Raw genomic sequence first — 24,175 nt, 5'->3', positions numbered from 1 at the left:
ACCGTCAGCTCAACCATATCATGGAGCTATAAACCTGCGCTGTCGACAGGGTGATCACGTGATTGTTACGATGCGAATGTATAGCACGCCCTCAAGATAAGAAGTGTCTTCTGGTTGACTGCCGCCAACTCGTCATCTCGTTTACTAAGCGTTTTAGGATTTGTTTTCATCTTGGTGAGTATATTTATCTTACATAATTACTGTCAAAATGACCATGAATATGTTTAATTGTCTAGATTGTTAAATAAGACGACAGAAATTGCGAAACATGGTATGTATAGTTCAACGTGCACATTTGATAGCATGGGCGCGAGAATGATCGCACTGTGATCAGTAGCGTACAATACACAATATTAATGCCTTTTTCATCAATATTTTCAATTATCACGAAACAAAAACATACCAAATAGTAATACCAATACAATAAACTAAATTTCTATGTGATTGGGTAAGGTATAACTTGATGCGTTCGTCTTACAGAGCCGATTGTATGTGATCCCGCTGTCTCGGAACGCGTATGGGGGTCACCATGGAAATGGACACGAAATAACCGTGTCTGTTCCATTCACCCTCCTCGTGTTTAAATTTTGTTTCCGCGCGATCCTTTACGTCATACAAATGTAACATTGTTGCCATCATTTGCACCAGATTGTGAGCTCCAATTCTATACTCGGAACAATAACATAACATGGCATTTTCGATGTGAAGGCATGGACGTTTGCACCTGAACGACTGGTGTTCAGAAAAATGTATGTTTTTTGCACTTGTGAAGTTTTTGTACTTGAAGTATATGTATGATTGGGGGTATAAATATGTGTAATGGAACAATTTATGTTGTATATTTTGCATACCTGTGTGTGACGTTTAGCCACTTGTGCAATGTGTGTGGGCAGTATGGGGTCAAGTAATCATTGAGTGTGGTTGTTGTTAAAACTATAAGGGGACAATCATTATGTATTAGTATGGTGGATCCTGTATTTATTTTATTTTATTTGGAGGGGTAGGGGAGAGGTTGGGGTTTTTTTTCCACAAAAAGGCTATCCTCCAAATGCAATGATATATATGGGAAGGTTCCATAAACCACCGGTCACTTTAGTGTGATAAATCAAGAGATTTGCTGGGTTTTCTCTGGGTTTTTTTATTTATTAGTAAAACAGCAAAACTCTGTAAAAATATGCCAACATTTGACATTTTCTTTTATATTCTTATGTAAAATTTACTAATGCTGAAAATTGAATATTAGTAAATTCCAGTTTTTAATAATTAATTTACTAATTAAGAATTATATCCATTATGGTGACTGAATATCCACAGGGAGGGAGTAATGTTCCTCCAATGTTCTTCTAGACCCTAAAAATTAGGAAAGAGACATATCTTAATTGGTGTGGAGATTTTACTCTTAGACTGATAATATACATTTATGAAATATATTCCTGAAGTACCCTTTTTGTGACTTCTTTGAGACATGATATGTATCTTTCCTGTCAATATAGAGAGCTTTGAGCGGGCACGCAAGGCCTGTAAAAAGGCAGAAGATGGCCTCAGTGACCTTGCCACCTCTGAAGAGGACCAAAGACGGAGGTATAGAGCTGTAAAGCCAACTTTATGTATTGTACAAAAAATGTCAATCATGAATTTTTAGCTGGGCCTTATCACAAACATAGGAATCTTAGGCAGTCTACAACTTATCTTATAACACAAGATGTCATCCTATCCAGACCTCATGATCATATCTAATATGCATTGCTATTGGTCAATGACACACCACGTGATCAGAATCATATCGCGCTGTTCCACGATCAATGACGTACCAGTCAAAAAGTACGTGGTAATGTTCCCCAAGGGAAACATGACCATCGATTGTTGCCTGGTAACAACGTCATCTCATGCGTGTGCATGCAAACGACATTTGCATAGCCCAACAATTGTTTGTAAACAATGGCTTTCTTGTCTGCAGCCGCAACCAGTATTGGCAGCGAAACTTCTGATTCTTGTTTGGTGTGTTATAAAACACATGTCGACTGACATTATTCATGCAACGTTGTATGTTTGTTCCCCTCAGGACTAGCCAGTCACACCAAAACAGTCTTGTTTCCCCTTGGGCTATGCCCTCGGAGGAAACGAGACTGTTTTGGTGTGACTGGCTAGTCCTGAGGGAACAAACGTACCGTATTGCTCTCAGTGTCAGTCAACAAAATTATACAATAATTGAAATGAAGTGTTGACTAGGGCCATGTCAATTTGATTTCTTTGTTGAATCATAGATCCAGTAAATAAAAGAGGCCGATGCAAGCATGAAAAAAAAAATCCTTGAAAAATTTCCTCTACACATTTCTACTAATGAAAAGTTGGGTTGGCCTTTTTTTTTAATCAAATACATAGGCATCCTGCACCACAAGACCTCATCTTATCCAGATTTCGCAAGCCTAGTGAATGATAATTTACTTTTCACATACAAAACTTTTGTTTCAACAGGCGTAAACGACCAAAGCATTTTCCCAGTGATCACGACTCCAGTGACGGGGGTGACGATGAAGACGGTAGGAAAGACTTGGAGGAAAGAAAAAAACAAAAGCTGTTCAAGGTGTCAGGAAACAGGTAAAATCAACCCAGTATTTGCACACCTATTTATATATAATCCCATGATATCCAAGTTAGTGTTACGTCATAATTCTACGATTAGGATGGGCGGACTGATATAAACTCGAGCCGTAGGCGAGAATTTATAAAAGTCTGCCCATCCTACGAGTAGAATTATGACGTAACACTAACGTGGATACCATGGGATTATATATTTATCTCATAAACAAAGCGATAAATATAACAATATTTTTTTGAAACTAGATCACAAATTATAATTGGGATGTTTTATCGAACTATATTTGTGTCAGCGAAAAAACAAAAACATTATGAGGTCATATGCAAATTAATGTGATGACCTGACCGTCTCGCGCTGATACAGCTGCTCACTTTTCGTTTGGTCTCCGACTTCCGATGTTTTGATTACAAACAAATCATCGCAAGTACGTCACAAGAAAATTTCTTGAGATATTTACATTGATAGTTCGTAGAATCATTACTCTCGGTCTAAATTATTAGATATTGACATCTAAACGACAGCGCATATCAGAAATTTACAGTGCAGTGCTGTCACTGCGTCAGCTGGGTTCCGTACCGTCAACTGAATCCGGCAGCCGAAACGAATGTCATATGCACTTCTAGACTCAATAAAATTTTATAACATTGATAATGTTCTACCCAATCTAAATAAAATATTGCCGACATGCCACTGTTTGCAAGAAAAACATAAACTACACTGTACCGGCAGTGATTTGAGTACATGTATTACGAAATATCCCGGCGAAATATATGCACTCTCATAGTAGTTCCTGTATACGGGTGTTTCTTTTTGTCCTGTATTACGTCACACTGTGGAGAATATGGCTGTATTTATGAAATAATTAAAAAAATACCATGTAGTCATGGCACTGAATTAAGAAAGCCATACAGACAGCTTTCACGCCTGGTAGGGTATCTTATATGTATATATGTATTATTTTATGCACAAAGTTATTGTTATTATTGTTATCATTATTATTATTATTATTATTATTATTACTATTATTATTATTATTATTATTATTCCAAAGAGAATGCAGTTCAAATAGGAAGAAATTAAAAGAACCAAAAATACCTCTGAATTATCATCGTTGGTATTGCAAAATTAAGAACTGGCTAGAAAATCAGACATCATGAAATGCTGCAGATATAACACATAAAAATCAAGGGTGAAAATTTGCATTTATTCAAGGATATGTGTGGTTGAAGAAATTTCACATTCCTTTGCATTTCAAACAGATCTGGAGGACTTTAACCCTTACAGTTCATATCCCGTATATATCCATTCCTAATTTTGAATGGAGGACTTTAACCCTTACAGTTCATATCCCGTATATATCCATTCCTAATTTTGAATGGAGGACTTTAACCCTTACAGTTCATATCCCGTATATATCCATTCCTAATTTTGAATGGAGGACTTTAACCCTTACAGTTCATATCCCGTATATATCCATTCCTAATTTTGAATGGAGGACTTTAACCCTTACAGTTCATATCCCGTATATATATCCATCCCTAATTTTGAATGGAGGACTTTAACCCTTACAGTTCATATCCCGTATATATCCATTCCTAATTTTGAATGGAGGACTTTAACCCTTACAGTTCATATCCCGTATATATCCATTCCTAATTTTGAATGGAGGACTTTAACCCTTACAGTTCATATCCCGTATATATCCATTCCTAATTTTGAATTTCTCACCATTTTTATGCCTTACATGTTTTCATTTATTTCAAATTTCAATGGAAATATTGACTTTGGCAACTTTTATCCGGTCCAGTCTACAACTTTTGTTCAAATATTTTTTTGTAGGAGCAAATCCTATCAAGGATTTGCTCCAACAAAAATATTTGAACAAAAGTTGTAGTCCAGGATCAGCACCATAATCCAGCACTGTAAGGGTTAATATGTGCAAAGAGCATCATTACCTCATACTGATTTTTTTAATTTGCAGCGAAAAAACAAGGCCACTGGTACCTTCCTGGGGGAAAGGCAGCAGTGCCAACAGTAACAGCAAGGGAAGGACTCCTTCACCAAGTCCTGGGTGTTCCCGGTCAATGTCTCCCCTCCCTCCAAGTTTTGGAAAAGAAAGAGCAAACTCGAACAAAGAGGTGACCAACAGTACCAGCAACATCTGCAATGGAAGGTCTCCACCACCAACTCCTGGGTCTTCCAGGTCACTGTCTCCCCTCCCTCCAAGGTATGGAAAGGAAAACAAAGCTAATAACATATATTGTCAGCAAGTCTTGAATGAAACTGCATCATTGTAGCAAACAAGTATCATGTGTGTGCACCATCTTTATGCTTGGCCACTTATGTCTGTATATTTGTCCATAATATTGTTAGTATTTCGCACACCCATAGGGATATTATATTTCTTTGATAGAGGTTTTAGACCAAGGTTATTTTTTCTAAGAGTGTAACACAGTCTGTCAATTTTGCATACAGTTGAATGACTATTACTTGTATATGAACAGAAATGTCTTATGAAAAAAAATCCTACAACTAAACAATAAAAAAACTTTCAATTGACAGGACTCTTGATATGGATGAGAGGCTGAATGATGGTTTTGGACAAGATCAATATCCAACAGATTCAACAGAAAGGTAAGTAAGATTACAATTATTAGTTACATTTAATACTTACTATGTATAAATACTGCAACAATATGATGTTTATGCATTTAGGTGGTGGGTATCTTTTAGCTCAGTATAATAAAACTCCATCAATAATTTATCATTTCTCTTCTTTCTTTCTTTTTTAATTTTTATTTATTTTCAGTACACAACACAAAAAGTACAGCACAAAGAAAAGAATACACATCACAGGAAAAGTAATCACCCTACACTTCAAAAATATTATGAAAATTGTCCGATTTCTTCAAATGTTTTGTAATTTATCAGTTGATATAGCTATTTGTTTTCGATATTGAAAATTTGTTTAACATATAACCTAAAAACAGAAATATGAGGTAGCTTATCAGAATATTTACACCTAAATATAAAATATCGACCTAATAAGTAAAGAAATTTGTAAGTATGTCAGCATCTTTTTGGGGATCACCCAGAATACAATATATAGCATTGATAGGCAAATATTTTTTCGTTATCGAGTGAAACCATTCTCTTAGAGACTTCCAAAATGAAGCAACATAACGACAATCCCAAAAGAAATGAAAATAATCTTCTTCAGTTTCTTTGCAAGAGAATAACAACTTATTCACCGGCAAAATCTTCATTATCAATCGATATTGAAAACTACGCAGCTTAGTGCAAATTGTTATTTTGTATAACATTATAAATAAATTGTTCAAAGGAAAAATTTCATCTAATATGTCATGCCAATAGCAAACAATATGTACAGGGATATCATCTGGAGTTTGTGTGTACAAAAAATATTTGTATATATCTCTGTTAATTAGCCCCCCCTCGGACAAAGTCCGACGGGGGCTACTACGTTGGGTCCCGTCCGTCCGTGTGTGCGTGCGTGCTTCCGTCCATGTGCAGCCATATCTTTAATATGAATAAGGCAATTTCAACCAAACCAGGTACAAATGTCAGATACAATAGTCCGCATATGCACGTCACTTCATTTCACAATGGTCGCGACAACAGCGAAATGACAGCCATATTTGTCAGAAATATTCACATTTTGCCTATTAACACTTGAAGCCTAACAGATACAGACCCCATTCATATGTCTTCACCCATTTTATCAATGATGACATTTCTAATGACACATTGACCTTTGACCTTGACCCTTATCTCCAAGGTCAAATAGCCATAGTATTGCCTAAGTACATATGCATAAGGCAATTTCAACCAAACCATGCAGGTACAGATGTCAGATGCTGTAATCTGCATATGCACGTCACTTTATTTCACAATGGTCGCGACAACATCGAAATGGCACCCATATTTTCGAGATGAAGCTACGATCAGACCAACTACAGAGAGATGCGCACAGCTTGAGGCTTAACAGATACAGACCCAGACCCCATTCATCTTTCTTCACCCATGTTATCAATGATGACCTTTCTAATGACACATTGAATTTTGACTTTGACCTTCATCTTCAACGTCAAAAAACCACAGACTTGTCCAAGTGTACGTGTACACATGTATATCGCTATGCAGATCTCATATTGTTATAGCAAACTTATTCTATCAATTATCTTTGCTCCTCTCTTTTAACACTCACACACACATATCATACTTGTGTTTTCTATACATCATTCCTCATGCATTACAATTTACATGCAACTAAATTTCAAAGTACTCTAACATTTAAATCTGTAACTTTATTTCATGTTCAAACAATACCTTCCATTTCAATAGTAGCAACAAGATCCCTTCTTGCTACTACAGCAAATTGTTTTTGAGGGGGGCTATGTCTTTGACAAAGACTTGTTTTCTCAAGCGTTAGGCACTTTCTATTACGAAAAACAGGTGTACATACCAATAATTTTCCACCATTGTCTCTTTTAAATAATTGTTTCCATGGTAAGGGTATAGCTGATATTAATTGATTATATTCAATTTGAGTACAAATAATGCCATAGATTCTAGAAAAATTCTCATATGAATACAGCTTCCCATCAGTGTCTAAAATATCATTGATAAAAACAACACCATTAGTCAAAAAATTCTTCCACAAAATAGGACTATCGTGAACTCTTATATAAGAATTGTTACAAATCAATTGACAACAAATGTCTCTAAAGTTATTAACAGATGTATGATTATATTGCAGCCATGATAAAATAATTTCCTTTAAAAAAACTGAGTGGTATTATAGTCTTGGCTGTCAAGATTAGCATACTTTAAAAAGGGGTCTCCCATCTCATCAAGAATTGAGTTATACCATTTACTACAAAATAAACTATCATTTTTTATAATTCTAAGGAACCATGAAGCTTTCAAAGATTTATTAAAAACTTCAAGGTTAGTCAGATTAAGACCGCCATTTTCGTACTCTTTATATATACTATTTCTCCTTATCCATTCTCGCTTACCTTCCCAAAGAAATTTAAAAACCAAGGAGTTGTAATCTTTAAAAAAATTAAGCGTTGGAGATGGAAGAGACAAACAAATATGTAAACTGTGAAACAACCAAAGATTTTATGAGAGACACTTTCTCGTATAGGGTTAGACCCCGGCCCTGCCATGGCTGCAATATTTTCCTCGCCTTTTCAAGCCGAGAGTAAAAATTTACATCGATTAAGTGTGATAAATCAACAGGGATATGTACACCCAAGACATCTACTGCCCCATCAGTCCATTCTAGGGGATGTGTTGTATTTATTTTGAAATTACTATACTTTAATGAACCAACACGCAATACTTTACACTTTTTATAATTAGGCTTTAGCCCTGAGATCGAAGAAAACTTGTCTAGAATATCAATCAAAGCATTAAATGAACCAAGTGTAGGTTGAATAGGAAAATTAGTATCATCAGCATATTGAGAAATTTTATTCTCAACTGGTCCAGTAACCAACCCCTTACCATTTCTCTTTACAAATTTGCTATTGCAAAACTATCTGCCACATTACAGGGAGCTCTTGAGGCACAAACAAGGTCTGCAGCTGCAAAAAGGTTTAACATTAAGAAAAGATAATGAAAGACCAGACTAAATTCATCCTTTGTGTATTGTCCTGGCCCATCCCTTCATAAATCTGCTGCCTCAAGACTTTTATTTGGAGTTTTCAATGTAAAGAATATGACAGAACCCCACAGCCTCCAAGTGGCAGGCAGGCCAGAAAGAAACCACATCACTCGTGAAAATAATTTCGATCTGGCCTGCCACTGCCCCCAAAACTGTGTCTGGGATTTTGTTTTACTGACCTGGTTGATAAGCTATGATAAAAACAAGTTTGTTTACATTGGGTGTCTGGACTAAAATGATGTACAGTAAAAACGGAGAGTGTAAACAAAAATCAGAGACACGGTTTTTTGGGCCTGGGCAGCATGAATTGAGTGGTATATGTTTCATTTTCAGGTGCTCTCTGTATTGTGTAAATAAAAGATGATAAGATATTCGACCACCTTTGATTTTCTCCCATTCACACTGACCACTTTCACTTTTTAATTAAACATATTCAATACAGAAGTGAATAGAGGAGATCCAAAGCTTCAAGATAATATATAGTTTATTGGGTATAACATGTTTTTATTTTCAACTGAACCATAACAGTCTGCAGTTCTTATTAGTTGTAGTCTACATGTATATCCTTAATAACCTTTAACAAGGCTAAGTGATCTTTTTTGGCCGTAGATGATATAACCTGATATATTTTGATTAAGGTGGTGTAACTTAAAATATTTTCCTTGTAGAACTTTGAAAACAGTACTGCTGGTGTTCAGTGAGATTAGGCAGCAGGTCAAGCAGAATACTCTGCTGCTAAAGTCCCTTAAGGTGAGGCAGCAGCAACAGGTCAATGTAGACATTGACATCAGTGAGGACTTCCGTCTTCCGATGGAATCAGAAGCCGATGTGACTGCTGTGGAGGAGACCCTCCAAGATAAAGAAAAATCAAAGCGACTAGTAAGTTGATGCATTTGAACATTTTGGATCATTTTGTTTTCAGGGATAATTTTCAGAAACAGATTTACAGCTTAAGTTAGAATGGAGATAAAAATATTAGATATTGCGTTACTGTCTTAATGCTCTTAATGCAAGAGCATAGGTTATTGAATGTATTAGCAGGGCAGAAATCAATCTGATTAAAATCCGATGTGGTGAAAGCGGCTAGATGTACTTATTTACCTCTATTCATCGTGTTGTGTCGTTTGTTTTGTTCGGAGTGATCGCCGCCTTCCCACATCTGAACCGGTGTAATCTACAATCCCATTGAACGTGGACAATATTGTAAGGATTTTTCAACCAATCAGCACGTTTCTTTCAAAATCATTTAGAGATACAGTTGCCACCACCGACGCATCGTCAAATTAAAGTTATCATGTTTAGTCTAACAGGCAGGGGGATTCTTGTCATATACACAGTGAAGCCTTTAGTAGGCACCCAGCCGGGCCGTAGTTACTCTTTGTAGCCATCATGTGTATTTGATCCTGAGGTAGACTTTCGACTTGAAGGAAATGGCACCATGTGTGTATGAGCGAGTCAACTACTTATTTTATTATACATGGTTTTCATACATTTTATTTTATTATAAAAACGTAATTCCTTGAAGGGGGGGGGGTAAGATTGTCGTTTTTCGCGTGCGTCAAAATCACTACAGCCTACAGGGATATTTAATTCATACTAAGAATATGTAAGATGGAATCAAAAGAGGCAATGCTATTTTACTACTCTTGAAAATGACAGTCAGAAACTTTGCCGACATAATACACGGAGTGAGATGCATGTTGTTCTAAAATAACCGTATGGCCAAGTAACCCAGCTGACAAGGGAGTGGTGTACAATTAATGAATGACAAAAACAACCACATGAATGCTACGAAAACATGATTTTATTATTCACCCACACCTAAACAGAAGTTCCTGAATTCAAGAGACTGTTTTTCTGTTTGTTCGGTCATCACAACTATAAATGATGGTACGTGACGAACGCACGTGTCAACCAATTTCGTGCGACTAGGATTTACTTGTACGACAACTCTTGGTTTTTAAAACGTCCTATATAGCTTTAAGTTTTAGGATTACCTAATGCCAAATTCTAGACTAGACGGGTAGCTGTTTAGACACGATGCGATTCATAGTACACAATTGAATACGGCACTCCACTACATATACGTAGGTAATTATAACGTCATGTGATGTTGTCTGTCAACGAAAGTTAATGAAGGCACAGTAGGTACGTGCACATGATCAGAGCCGATCGTTCAATCGTAGTCGCAACTTTTAAAGGACGTACCTTCATGATAATTGATTTGAATAGTCTATGTGGGGAGGACGTTGCCAAAATCCACCTACACGAAGGTTCTAAGTTAGGCCATGTTGGGGTATAACGTGAAACTAATACGAATGTAAATCCGGAAATTACCGATGAGATGTCACATGTTTGACATGACGTGAAGTGACCTCTAAACTTGGACTAAATTGTCGTAGACAGCGTGGTATTGCGAATGTTTATTTTGACACTAGCAACAAGTTGCTCGTTCGACTGATGTTGATTCAATCCTTCTATTAACGTGAAAATCAAAAGTTTGGTCGCCTGAAATAATTATTCAGCAATAGTTTAGTAATTCCAAACGGATTTGTAGATGTTTGTAGATGATAGTTGAAACATTTATGTCAAAGGCGTGGTCAACGTGTTCGTCACTGTTGCGGTGCGATGTCACAGTCAAAATCAAATTGTATAAATTACGGAAGCGTGCGAATATATAGACTCGACATAAACAACTTGAAGGCTAAAAAGCATGAGAACTGGTAAATACAATTTCTAGTTGAAACTATGTTTTGCAGAGACAGTTAAATGTTTTACAATTTGAATTGCAATGTTGCGACCCAGTGAAAATGGTTACTTCATCCGATCTAATCTTTGGAATGGCCTTTAATGGGAAGTGGTGTCCTGCTGTTTGCAAAACATCCATCAATTTCTCCAGTGTTTGAAGCTGCCAACGTAACACTCGGCCTAATTGGCTATTCAAAAGCGCGAGATTTAAACGGGATTGTAGATTACACCGGTTCAGATGTGGGAAGGCGTCGATCACTCCGAACAAAACAAACGACACAACACGATGAATAGAGGTAAATAATCTAGCCGCTTTCACCACATCGGATTTTAATCAGATTGGGCAGAAATTTATTCCAATGAAAACCTGTTTAGAACTGCTTAAGATTTTTAATGTTAACTTTTCTTTTTAATTTTTACGTGACTATTAAACATGTTTTGATCAAAAGGCTTCAAATCCCTAGTGATCCAGACTGGCTATCACTATAATTAAAGGACTCCTGAATTCCTTTCAGAAGGTTTTTTAAGTGATATACTAGGTATATATCTTGGTTAAGGGTTCCAGGTATTGTACTTAGGATCATTGTGCTTAACTTTAAGAAGACTGCTTTCTGTGTTGTTGCCACATACTATGTGCATCTAAATTATTATCATGTAACCATTATTGGAATTCCCATAATTGGTGGAAGCCATGGTTCTTGGGCGTGGGATATCATAGAATTTTATCTGCACTGGCAAAAGTGTGTGTGGTATGTGTGCTTATCTGTCATACCAAGTAATGTAAATATTTCCCCTTTTATACCTGCTGTGCTTTGCAGTGTTTATCAAGTTAACTATAGATATCTTGCTTTGGTGGTAGGTGTATACTACGTTCACACTTATGCAGTTAAACCGGTGTCGGGCCTACTTAACTTTAAGTCAACTTAAACATTTCTAATGTGAACGCACTATGTCAGCCCAGGGCCGACTTAATTTAGTCCCAGACAAAGGGTGGGTTTAGGCCCGGTCTCAAACCGACTTAAAGTTAAGTCGACATAACATAAGTTGAGTGTGCATGGTTAACCTGACCTAAACCCAACTTAAAAGTCATTCCAAGTTGCTAAAGCAACCTCTTCCCACCAGACCCTGCTGCATTGTCAACTCGAAAGGGTGCGATTCACTGTTATGGTTGAAGGCACGTTCATGAACATCCACAAGGTTATGTGTTTGTTTCAACTGTTCTCCTCCTTTGTCGTTGATATCGCGCTCGTCTTGACCTGTTTAATGTAATCTGTCCGTCATTTTCTTCACTGAAGTTTCTGAATCTAGCGAAATGACCTGTTTAACAGAGTTTGACCTTCTTGAGTGTAAAAAGCGTAAGAATAAAAGAAAGAGAGAGAACAACCTTGCTTGTGGTTGTCCGACGGCCGCCATTACGTTGGAATGAGGGTGCTATGACTTTGGAATGTTAGGTCGGGTCAAACGCAAAAACCTTTCATGAATGTAAGTCGAGTCGTAACATTTTTTGGCTTATCAGGCTAATCCTTATGTCGGCCCTGGGCCACTTTTGGATTTGAGTGTGAACGTAGTCGTACTCTGGGTTTTTGTTTTTTACTTATACCTCGTTCACACTCAAAACCAAAGTGGCCCAGGGCCGACATAAGGATTAATCTGTTAAGCCAAAACAAATCACGGCTTGGAGTTAGTTCGGGTTCATACACGAAAGGTGGTAAGGCTTTTGATCCAAAGCCAAAGTGCCCTCACTCCACTCAAACCATCAAACAAGCCATATTCTCTCTCTTTCTACCATTCCTACATTTGTTGCTCAAGAAGGTTGAACTTTGTAAACCAGGGCCATTTTAATAAACTTAGAAACTCAAGTGAAGAAAATAATGAACAAATTATACAGAATAGATCAAGACGACCAGGGAGAACAGTCGAAAAGAACACATACTTAATATCGATGTTCATGAAAGTGCCCTTTGGAGTGGACAACATCGTAGGGTATGGTAGGAAGGGGTTACTTTAGGGACGTAGAAATTGAATGATACAGAATGGGTTGTGTGTGCGTGTTCAGTGCTTCTATGCTGAAGTCAAACACCGAGGACGTCCTAAAGTCGGTTGAACCATTCACATTCAAAATAGTTTATGTCGGCTTATCTTTTACCCCAGCCCTAAACCCCCCCCCCCTCTTGTCTGGAACTAAATTAAGTATATTTATTTATATATATATATATATATATATATATATATATATATATATATATATATATATATATATATATATATATATATATATATATATATATATATAATATTATATATATATATATATATATATATATATATATATATATATATATTGTCTTGCATTTTTTGAATAAATGAATGGACCTCTTTATCACCGTACTGCTATAAAAATAAATATATAAATCAACAAATAAATGAAAAAAAATTATATACTGGGGTATTTCCAACATAAAACTTAACCCTGCAATGTTATGATAACATGGTTAAAGTCTTCTGCAACCCTGCAGTGTTATGATAACATGATAACATGGTTAAAGTCTTCTGCTACTTATATGTTTCCTGTACACTCTTTCAATTATATATTCCAGGTACGCCATCTCAGTACCTTGGGAGGTGTTTCTTCCAAGGATGTGGTGGAGAGGATAATGGTGGCCATGTTCTCTCAATCATTATCCACGATCTACAACTGGCTGGGAAAAGGGAAACTAATAAAACATGCCCTTTCACAACTGAGTATTGCAACAATTATCAAAGGTAATTTCTCAATTAAGATTTTGCATGTATCCTAACAGAGGGATAATGTCTCTGCAAGGCGAATTGTGTATTATTATTTATTTTTCACAGTGCTGCTCACATTGATATTCAGTTTTACTTTATTAGTTTATTAACCAAGGTAATGAAATGAGTATACCAGAGTAATGCAGTACATTATAAATAATCCTAATTAACCCCAGGATTGCAAGAGGCACAAGTGATGGACTTCTATATTCTCTCATGGTACCAAATAATTTGACAAAAGCTTTTAGAGTGATATTCATAAAAATTATACCATCCAAATTATGATATGTCTCAAAAAAGTGGCACTAGCCAGGGATCAAAGAAATAAAAAAAAAAAAAAAATCAGTAATGAATCGAAATCTCATGCAACATTTGCCATTCCAGATGCAGCCAAACAGTCTAATGTAAAGGAGGCGGACTGTGAGGCAGCCATCAAGAACTGGCTGAAGTATGCCAGCGACCGGGATGGGGGTCGAAAAAAGAGGGCAGAAAAGCAAAAAGGTACAATTATAGTGTCATATCAAATATTCATGACCTCAGTGAACTAAATCAAGATCACAGATGTCAGCCTGACTTCAAAATACTCATTTCTTTATGGTGCATATATATTTTTCCAATCAGTTGACTTGTTACTTTGTAAGTTGTAACTGTGAAAGAGGAAGTGTGTTGAAACCAGCCTCCAAAATGTTGTCCCTGCTTTCAGGAAATTCAGGTTTTACTATTGAAACTATAATTGAAGGTCTCGTGAAGTGTTTGACATAGAAACATTTAATTTTTACCTTGTCAGCCATGAAGATATGCTGTAACAGTTAAAAATATTGGTAATAATTTTATCTTTTTTCAGTATCTGGCAGTTTACATGTGTAAATGACTTAATTTTGACTCACATGCTGGAGTCTGAGAAAACACCTATGATTTAAAATCAACAAAACATGACTGCCTAAAATTTTACTTCTTTATTTGCAGAAAGAGATAGAGAGCAAGCAAGGAAGTTCAAGGCTCTTAACCTGAACCTTGACTCAAGTGATGATGAACAAGAGTGATTTTTAGCACAACTGAACTGAGGTTCAGTAGTGCTATAGGGATGGCAAAGTGTCTGTCTGTCTGTATGTCTGTGTGTGTGTGTAAACAACTTAAAGTCAAAAACTGCTGGACCGATGGCTTTGATATTTGGTGGTCATGTTACTTCTGGTATCTAGTTGGGAAATTGTTCAAATGAAAATGATAGTATCACAGATATGGGTTTTGGGTCAAAAAATGTGATTTTTGGTCAAAAAACTTAAACTCCAACACTACAAGGCAGATTGGCATGAAAATTGGTGGGGACATTCTAAGGGGTGAGTAAATTAAGATTTGTTCATGACATGATGATTCCCTCAGTAATATGCAAATTAGGGCTAAAAATGTGTCTTTTTGGTCAAAACGCTATAATTCCAAAACTACTCAGCAGATTGGGCTGAAATTTAACAGGGATGCATCTGTGGGTGTATAGACAAAGAAATACTAAGCATACTATGATTTCATGAGTGATATGCAAATTAGGTGGAAAAATGTTCATTTTTGGTCAAAAACTTATATCTCAAAAAGAACTTGGTCAATGAGACTGAAACTTGGGGAGATGTTTCTGAAAGTGTTATTCTTGCAGATTTTCTTCAAAAACATTTGGACAAAATCAAAATGATTGCATCACAGATGTGCATTTTGCATCAACAAATGTGATTCTGGGTGTGAAACTCATGCAAAATGAAAAGTTATAGTTTTATAGATGCAATAAAATCATTAAAATCTTTTATGGGCTACTTCACATGTCAATGTCAATTGCATGAAGATTACCCTCTGTTTAAGGTTGCTTGGAAACACTGTTTTAAAAATACTCTCTATGATTAAACAGGTTCATTCTGTGCTACATACATAATACAGTCTTTTGGGTCAAGAAAGTGTGATTCACCAAATGAACATGTATACCTAGCATGCTCACCATGCGAATAAATATTTTCAAAACAGTACATTGTACAGTTGTGCTACAACACCATTGGTGGTATTTTTAGCATTCAAAGTTGGTGTGAGGAGACATTGTCCATAGGGCAACCATTTTATTATAAATTCTGCCATGTCTACAGCCTTTATTACTTTGAACTCTGTTAGCAAGATGTCATACATTCCACACACAATTACATTTAAGATAAGTTTTAGATATTTCCAAATATTCAAAAAAAGAAAAGAAAAAAAAAGCGGGAACTGTGTAATATCATTACTTGTACACTAGTAATAAATATTTGATAAAATCCAATATTTTGTGTCTTGTTTAGTGTATTTGAATCACATTCAGCCCTGTATGGAATCTCTGATAGATCTGTGGGCAGCTTGCCATTATGCAGTGAAGCACCATTGGGCCAACAGTGGCCCAACGTTGGGCCAACCTTACCACCAATTAGCAATGTTGGGCCAAAGTTGGGCCAACGTTGTGCCTACCTATTTCTTGCCACTGTTGGGCCAACGTTGGGCCAACCTTGCCAGTGTCCAAAGTTGGGCCAACGTTGTGCCAACCTATTTCTTGCCACCAGTGAGCCAACGTTGGGCCGACGGACAAAACGACGTTGGGCCAACTTCAGTTCCTGACGTTGGCCCAACTGATCTACTTTCGTTGGGCCAACGTTGGCCCACCACAGGTGTGCTATCTGGGATGAAGCAATTGCCCTACCCCCTCAGGCATTGTTTCATGGCAAACACGGTCTAATCCCCCACATTTGTCTCGAATCGCCCGAGGTTGGGTCCCTCGGGCATTACATGACTCGTGCATTAGTAGGAGTACGTTGCGTTACGTTACCAAGAAACACAACACTCTAAAAAATATACACACTATACTTGCCAATGGTCATCACAATAAACTTTACCGATTCAACGAACGTTTTGAAGGCCAGCAGTAAATGTAACTGGTTCCCTGACCAATTAAGTAGTTCCCCGCTTGTGGCTCATGATCAAAGTGAAATCGAAAATTGTGTTTGAACTGATATAAAGGCAAGTCAGCTTCATGATGAGAGCAGACTACCGAGAGTTGATTGCTTTTATTTTGATACATAATTATAACATGTATCATTGTCGAAATCAACATAAAAAGACACCACGCTGTACTGATGTTGCAATTCAGTGTTGCCATATTGTTGTGTCTACCTGGATCATGGCAAACACAGGTTCATATAACATATATGGTCACAACACAGTACAGTCAACATGGTCAATACGTCAAAATCAAAATGATAAATAGCTAAAACAAAAATAAGACATTCCTAGCCATAGTTCTGTTCAGCATGTTCAAATTTTATTTTACAAGACAAAAATAGTCATAGATACACCATGCCACATGTACAGTGAGTTTTCATACATGCACGGGACGGGAAGTTTTTTGAAAGACAACGAAAATGCTTCGTGTCACTCTGTGGATGGTAATGAACGCAATTAAGAGAAAATCAAATAACGTGAGTACATAGTTTTCAAGGTGGCTGGTTATCAGACAAAACTAAAAAGCCCAAAGTGTAAAATAAGATATCTAGAAAATATTTGACGATTGCGCGGCAATCACGAGCGAAAGTGTTCTAGGTGAATTTAACCCTTGACCTATTTTCATAAGGACGTCGAAGGAAACGAGGTCAGTGTGACATCTCAAGCATGATCAACAACGTTTGCATGAGTGAGTACAACTAAATGTTGTCTAAACTTTAGTGGAAGAGAAATTCTGTTGATCAGAGACAGACTATTTTCAAATTCTTACAACATCTTGACGATAAGAAGCAAATGTGACACTGACAGACAGGCTAGTCCGTCCGTACACCATACAGGAGGCACAAACATACCACATGTGCATCTGGCTGACTGCGATTGATTGTGATCACATAATATTTAGCACTAACTTTATGCTGTTGCTTCCAAATATTATTGAACTGCAATCTTTCTAAACAAGTCATGGAAATTGCCAGAAACCTGATTATTTTATGACTGAATATGTTACGATCATAAATTCCCTTACTTTCAGTTAAATATTCTGATGGGAAGCATTTAGTGTGAAATCTGATGAGCGACATTGATGGGTACAGTGACGTAATTCGTAAACAAATCTAACGTTGGTAACTTTTATTTTTGTAAATGGTCCTTAAATATCAAGTACACCTGTCTTCATAGCAAACAGAAATCTGAGGCCAAATTTTGCCACGAATGGATACATCATTTGACTCCACAATATAATAAGCACGGCAATAGCTCAAAAACCTGGCTCAAATTTTATAACACTCGCACAGCTCAGAGCGCCTGCAGGGTGTCGGAAAAAATCGATAACCTTTTCAGTAAACTTTGCAACACTGCATAATCAAGATAATTGTACCTGTCACTGAGTGTCAGCGATTTGGGAATAATAATATTACAAATATAGTAAGACTCATTGCAAATATTGTTTTCAGGGAATGTTATCGGCAACATTATAAATCATAACAGAACAATGTATTTCTTGGTCATGATGCGAGCTGTTCAGACAAATATCGGGGGGGTGGGGGGGGGGGCTACTCCCTTATTTGAGTATACATTGATGTGCGACCTTTTGGGTTCGTTTTCAAGTCATTTGGTCTAAAATGAGGTAAGGGTTTTTCGAACTCAAGAGTCTAAAACGGTCCACTTTGCATTATATTTGATTTTAAAATGTGGCCATTTGTCTTTTGCCAAATGGTAATTGCCATAAATTGCCCCAAAATGTTGCCTCCTAAGGAAAATGTATTTTGTATTTTATTGACAATAGGACCAACAGGCACCATTCCTCTAAATTGTCTCTCACACAATGCTTTATTATTATATACTATTTAAACCCCTTCACTTGTAATAATAATAATTATAATAATAAAAATAATAATAATTTATTCTCAAATAAATGATAATAATACATAGCCGTTTTATATACATTGTACTGTAGGGAAAGAGACTGAAAAATAGTTGGTCAAGCAACTAATCGAGTTCAGCCTCGTTACAATATTTATATTATTTTTTTTTACAAAATCAGTTATTTGACGTGTTCCTATTTTAAACGCAGTTCGTGAAAAACACACTCAGTAAAAAATGAAAACAAAAACACACAGCGAAAGAAAGAAGCGCATACAAAAGTAAAAATCCAATACACCAACAGAATATATACATGTACATAGTGATCAATGTAAAGACAAATTATGAATTTAACAACAAGTAGTCCTTGAAATGGATATCTTTAATGTGTTCTGGAATACTGTTTACAAAACGATTATTCACAGCCTTTTCAACGACTTTACTTAATATTGATAAAATAGATATGGGTCTATAGTTGCCAATATCATTGATATTTCCCTTTTTATATAAAGGCAATACACGGGCGACCTTTAGGGGAGTTGGAAATTGACCAGAAGAGAACGACAAATTGATGATGTGACATAGTGGAAAACTGATGTAAATACTCGCTTCTTTGATAAGTTTTGAGGGAATTTCATCCCAACCCGTAACTTTACGGATATCCAAATTGGCAATTAAATTCATAATTTCATTTTCAGTTACCGGTTCAAAAAAGAATGAATTATTGTAATCAATATTTTGGAACATTATATTTTCGGAAGTGGGTATTTTGGAAGCAAGATTTTCTCTAATGTTAACGAAGGAAGAATTGAAATCCTCCGCTATATCACTACGATCTGTATGAATAATGTTTGTTCCATTGTTGGTAACTTCCAAGCAGTCTGGAAGTATCATTTGTTTACGTTTTGCTTTCCCGATAAGTTCATTTAAAATTCCCCATGTCTCTTTCGTATTACCTTTATTTACAGAAAGTAAATCAGCATAGTATTTCTTTTTAGCCCTTCTAAGCATACTATATTTCTAATAATGATTAAAAAGCTGCTTGTTAAAATGACTTTTGTAAACTTTTCGAAGTAGTTTATGTTTTGTTCTAATGGACTTTTTCAGGGCACTTGTTATCCAGGGTTTGTCTTTTTGCCTATTTGAATTGGTTTTTGTCTGCTTGCGAGTCAATGGAGCATGTTTATTACAAATTTTCAGAAAATCACTTGCGAAAGTGTCATAGGCCATATGAACATTCTGACAATGTAGCACTAGCTCCCAACTCTCAGATCTTAAATCATCTCTGAAAGCTTCACTTCTAAAGTTTCTATAATCTCGTATGAAAATAGTAGTAGTAGAAGATGGTATATAAATTGAAGGAAAAAAAGCAAATATTGGTAAATGATCTGAAATATAGGAAATTATTGTGCCTGCTTTGATTTGTGTACCTATGACATTAGTGTAAAATGGTCTATAATTGTTGAAGTGTGTGGTGTAATTCTAGTTGGACATGTAATTAGTTGATCAAAATTGAAACATGCTAAAGTGTCTGCTACGTCAACCCCTCCTGAATTGGATGCACTACTCAGGACAATATTAAAATCTCCGACAAGGAAACAACCATTATATCTATTAGAAAGAGAGATAATGGTACTTTCTAGACTGGAAATAAAAGCACCGTGATTTGTATGCGGAGGTCTATAAATTACTCTAACTACGTACACACTTTTACCTACTTTGACCTCGACCCACAATGATTCTGTATTGTTTACTTCAATATGTAAAACATTGTAATTTAATGACTCATGAAGGTACATACAAACCCCTCCCCCTCTACCTTGGTTCCTACAATTAATTTCAAGTGAATAATTTGGCAGGTGATATAAATTCTTGTCCCCAATTTGCCAAATTTCAGACAGTGCAATTATTTTAAAACTGATCTCCAAACAATCCCCATAAAATAACTTGAAATTATCATAATTCATAATTATTCATAATTCCTCAAGGACCGAATATTAAGGTGGCAGATAGAAAACGCATTATTTTTGACGAAGAGGTCGTTTAAGGCTGGCACAAGGAATAATTTTCACAGCTTACTTCGTCAATAAGGGTATCAGCATTGTCGAAACTCAAATCCATAGAATTCCTAAGACTTGAAGCAGAAAATACATTACAGTAAGATCAGAGAGTTACACAATGTTGGCAAGATCTTGCTCACTTCTTATTACTTGGACGATTGATTGATCACTTTTCTTGACATGGACTTGGCCATTCCGAGTCCACAGATACTTGTAGTGTACAGATTTCCGCTTGGCATTGGTTAATTTGATGAGTCGACGTGCTTGTGGTGTGAGATTTTCGTTAATGTAAACCTTGCTGCGGTGGTCATATCCGACATTTGTAGTGTTAATGTTCGCGAGCTTTTTCTTGTTCCAGTAGATGTAGTCGCGTTTCTTCCTGCTGATAAATCTGACGATGATTGTTCTTGGTAGAGTAGATCCGACCCCATTGTATTTCTGACCTAGTCTATGTGTAACCTCGATGTCACTTTCCATGATGTCTTGGTCGATCTTCCGTACGGTGGGATTCTTATTGAAATGTCCTCTGTACTTTCCAGTATTCCGTGTTTCTATGTTCTCTCTTCTGCTGTATTGATTCAAACTTTCTGTATATTTCTCCAGCTCCGTGACACGATTTGAAGGATGCACATTTGTTTGCCTGACTTCTTGATTTTCAAGTTCAAGTGTCGATACTCATCCCCGTAATTCTTCCACAAGCCTGTTGAAAAAATCTAGTGATGAATTTATGGCACTCTGATTTTCTTTGAGATCAGCGATGCTTGACAGTAGTGTTGGTATGTGCTTTACTTGAGAACAGATTTCTTCAAGGCGATCTTCAATGGATTGTGGTACTATTACTTTCTGATCTTCGCACACAGCTGACAGACCAAGTAATAACACTCGAATCACTCTCATATCTCATATCCGACTCAACTTCTGTATGTACGTACCAGGATCACACTTGAACTTTAGGGAATTAGCTCAGACTACACACAGTTTGTGTTTTAGTCTACACTCGAGACCAAGGCAAGCACCCAGCAAGTGCATAGTTCATTGACTTCCCGCAAGTCAAGTCCTCTTACCAAGAACTGAGGAACTTGCCCGTCCCAAGTGCTCTTTATTGTGATGTCTTTAAAGTCTAAATTTACATAACGCATGGCCAATGGCCAAATAATTAATACAATCCATATAGAGCTTTACTGGGCGTGATCATGCCCTAAAAGTATTCTCAAAACATTGATGAATGATCACTATGAATCCCAGATATTTATGAAATGCAGACTGTCGTCTCATGTATTCGAGTATGCTTGGAATCCTGTGTGGTCTGAATCCGATATCCTTGAGACAGTCTATTGACCTTTCAGTCAAACTAGGACATGCGATGTTGTTAAAATATTAAGTTTACTGAAAATATGAATATGTCATCTGTGACACTTTCCCCTCTTTCCAAAATTTGTAACGCCCTCGTTACAGACTAAAATATCTAAAAAATAATTTACCCTTCATAAATGAAAATTGAAAAGAAGAAATAATTAATGCTGTTTCGTATGAAGTGTTAGAAATGTAAAATTTATACGACCCTTGAAAACTCAGATTGCTAAAATCTCAAATTCCGAACCAGATATACTTATTTCGTCAACATGTACTTCAATGAATAAATGACATCAAAGAGAGACATCACAGATAATTCGAAAATTGAATCGTTGAATAATTATATCCTGAGTTGGCTATTGAATTTTGTACTTCTCAATCACATCACAAACATACGTTCGACTGGCCAGTCTTTTTCAATCATTCACACAATCATACTGATAGATATGACCATCCATAACGTACTGTTCGGGCCCCCTCTATTTTCATTTACACTATCAGACAAGTACATTCATCAATAGAATTCTCAGGTCTAAAGAACTTTGCTAGGAATTTTATATCTGGAGCATTTAAAAGTTGAACATAAAGAAATATAAATAGAAGAATGTTTTAATGTTGACCAAGTTATATCTGATTCATCGTGTACATAACTAAATTATAACATAAGTATTCCTATCTGGAAGGAATGTAGGTATCTGTCTCGTAAAATCAAATGATGACATTAAATATCTATGCTATGAATAAACATTAACTCTTAAATATTTCATCACGCCAATATTGAAAATTGTCACTGACAAACTGTCAGCATGCCATATTCGTGATCATATTCCAAATTGAATCTTTAACTGCAGACGAAATCAATATTATGAAAAAAATGTGTAGCATAAAAGTGTGTGATAAACTATTTATGTCAGTGACGTCGTCTGTGTTTAGTTAAGTCAAAATTAACCAGTCAATGTTATTCAAGTAATCTAAGTCTAGTAACTTGTGATTTCACCCTGGTATCAGCTATCAAGAACACTGTCCTAAATGTATTGTCTTACAGCTATTAATGTATATCCTTAAGTTATACTAACTAGCCAGCTGTTACAGTCATCAAGAAAAGTCAGTTGCACCAACACAATCATTGTCGTGTAAGAAACCCTATGTCATTATTTAAAAATTACAGGCTTCTTAGCTGTTCATCCATGTTTAAAATTTGACATCTTCAGTATGTTAACGACTTGTACAGAACTAATAAGACCATTAATATTAATCCAATAAGTCAATTAAGTCTTCAGTACAAGTAACCTGATTGACCATAAGTAGGTTGGCAATTTTCTCATTGCAATTCAATATACCCTTTGAATCAATACCACTAGAAATTATGCACGCAGCTCTAGTGAAAATAGTCCTTTCTCATCGAGTATATGGGTGCAATTTTCTTTGTATCTATAAATGATTATGGACATTTTTGTTTGCCCTTTGGTGACCCTATAATTGGAACTGGTGCACGTTTGAGGACCTCTAATGCAGCTTTGTTCAGATTCTGACTAGGTTCCCATGAGTTTTTGTCGGATGAAAATCCGGCCCACTTGATTAGAGATATTGCAATTGACCATTTTTGTACCGTCCTTTCATAATTTTCTCTATACCAAAATAGTTATCATTGTCGTCTTTATCAGTATTTACATCAGAGTCATTCTCAATACTCTGTTCCAACCTCCGTCTCTCAGCACCTGTGCGTACATTGTTACGCCAGGTTTTAGAGGTTGTAGTCTGTATTTGCTTGCTTCCTGTTTCAGGACCACTCTGGTTCTGTGGGATGCTATACAATTCTGTATCAGATTGTAAATGGTAGTTTGTACTTTGTGTTCTTTGGTTCACTAACGGATCAATGCTCTGGCTATCTTCTTCATCGTCTGAAGTGTGCATGTCAGTATTAATGCCACTTAGAAGATGGTCTGGCCGTAAACGGACATGTTTTAACCTATTTGCATGAATCACCTTATTGTATTTCTTAGAACTGTCAATATATTGAAGTTTGAAATTGACAGGTGACACTTGTTCCTTAATACAAAATGGTCCTCGAAA

At 36.3% G+C, this 24,175-nt stretch overlaps 2 protein-coding genes across 2 annotated transcripts in view; both read left to right on the top strand.

Annotated features, from left to right (window-relative positions):
- Positions 1–24,175, top strand: part of LOC144442148 (von Willebrand factor D and EGF domain-containing protein-like) — a 141,267-nt gene that overhangs the window by 13,451 nt on the left and 103,641 nt on the right. The window lies entirely within an intron of this gene.
- Positions 1,308–16,081, top strand: LOC144442336 (uncharacterized). The gene is made up of 8 exons (XM_078131648.1): positions 1,308–1,581; positions 2,476–2,598; positions 4,581–4,826; positions 5,162–5,233; positions 8,963–9,173; positions 13,640–13,805; positions 14,214–14,330; positions 14,796–16,081. Exons 1-8 carry the CDS (start codon positions 1,466–1,468, stop codon positions 14,870–14,872), a joined length of 1,128 nt encoding a protein of 375 aa, XP_077987774.1. The 5' UTR covers positions 1,308–1,465; the 3' UTR covers positions 14,873–16,081.

This window comes from Glandiceps talaboti, chromosome 11 (genome assembly GCF_964340395.1).
Source record: "Glandiceps talaboti chromosome 11, keGlaTala1.1, whole genome shotgun sequence".
Taxonomy (NCBI): Eukaryota; Metazoa; Hemichordata; class Enteropneusta; family Spengelidae; genus Glandiceps; species Glandiceps talaboti.
Note: the sequence above shows the minus strand (reverse complement) of the source record. Positions and strands in the feature narration are given on the sequence as shown.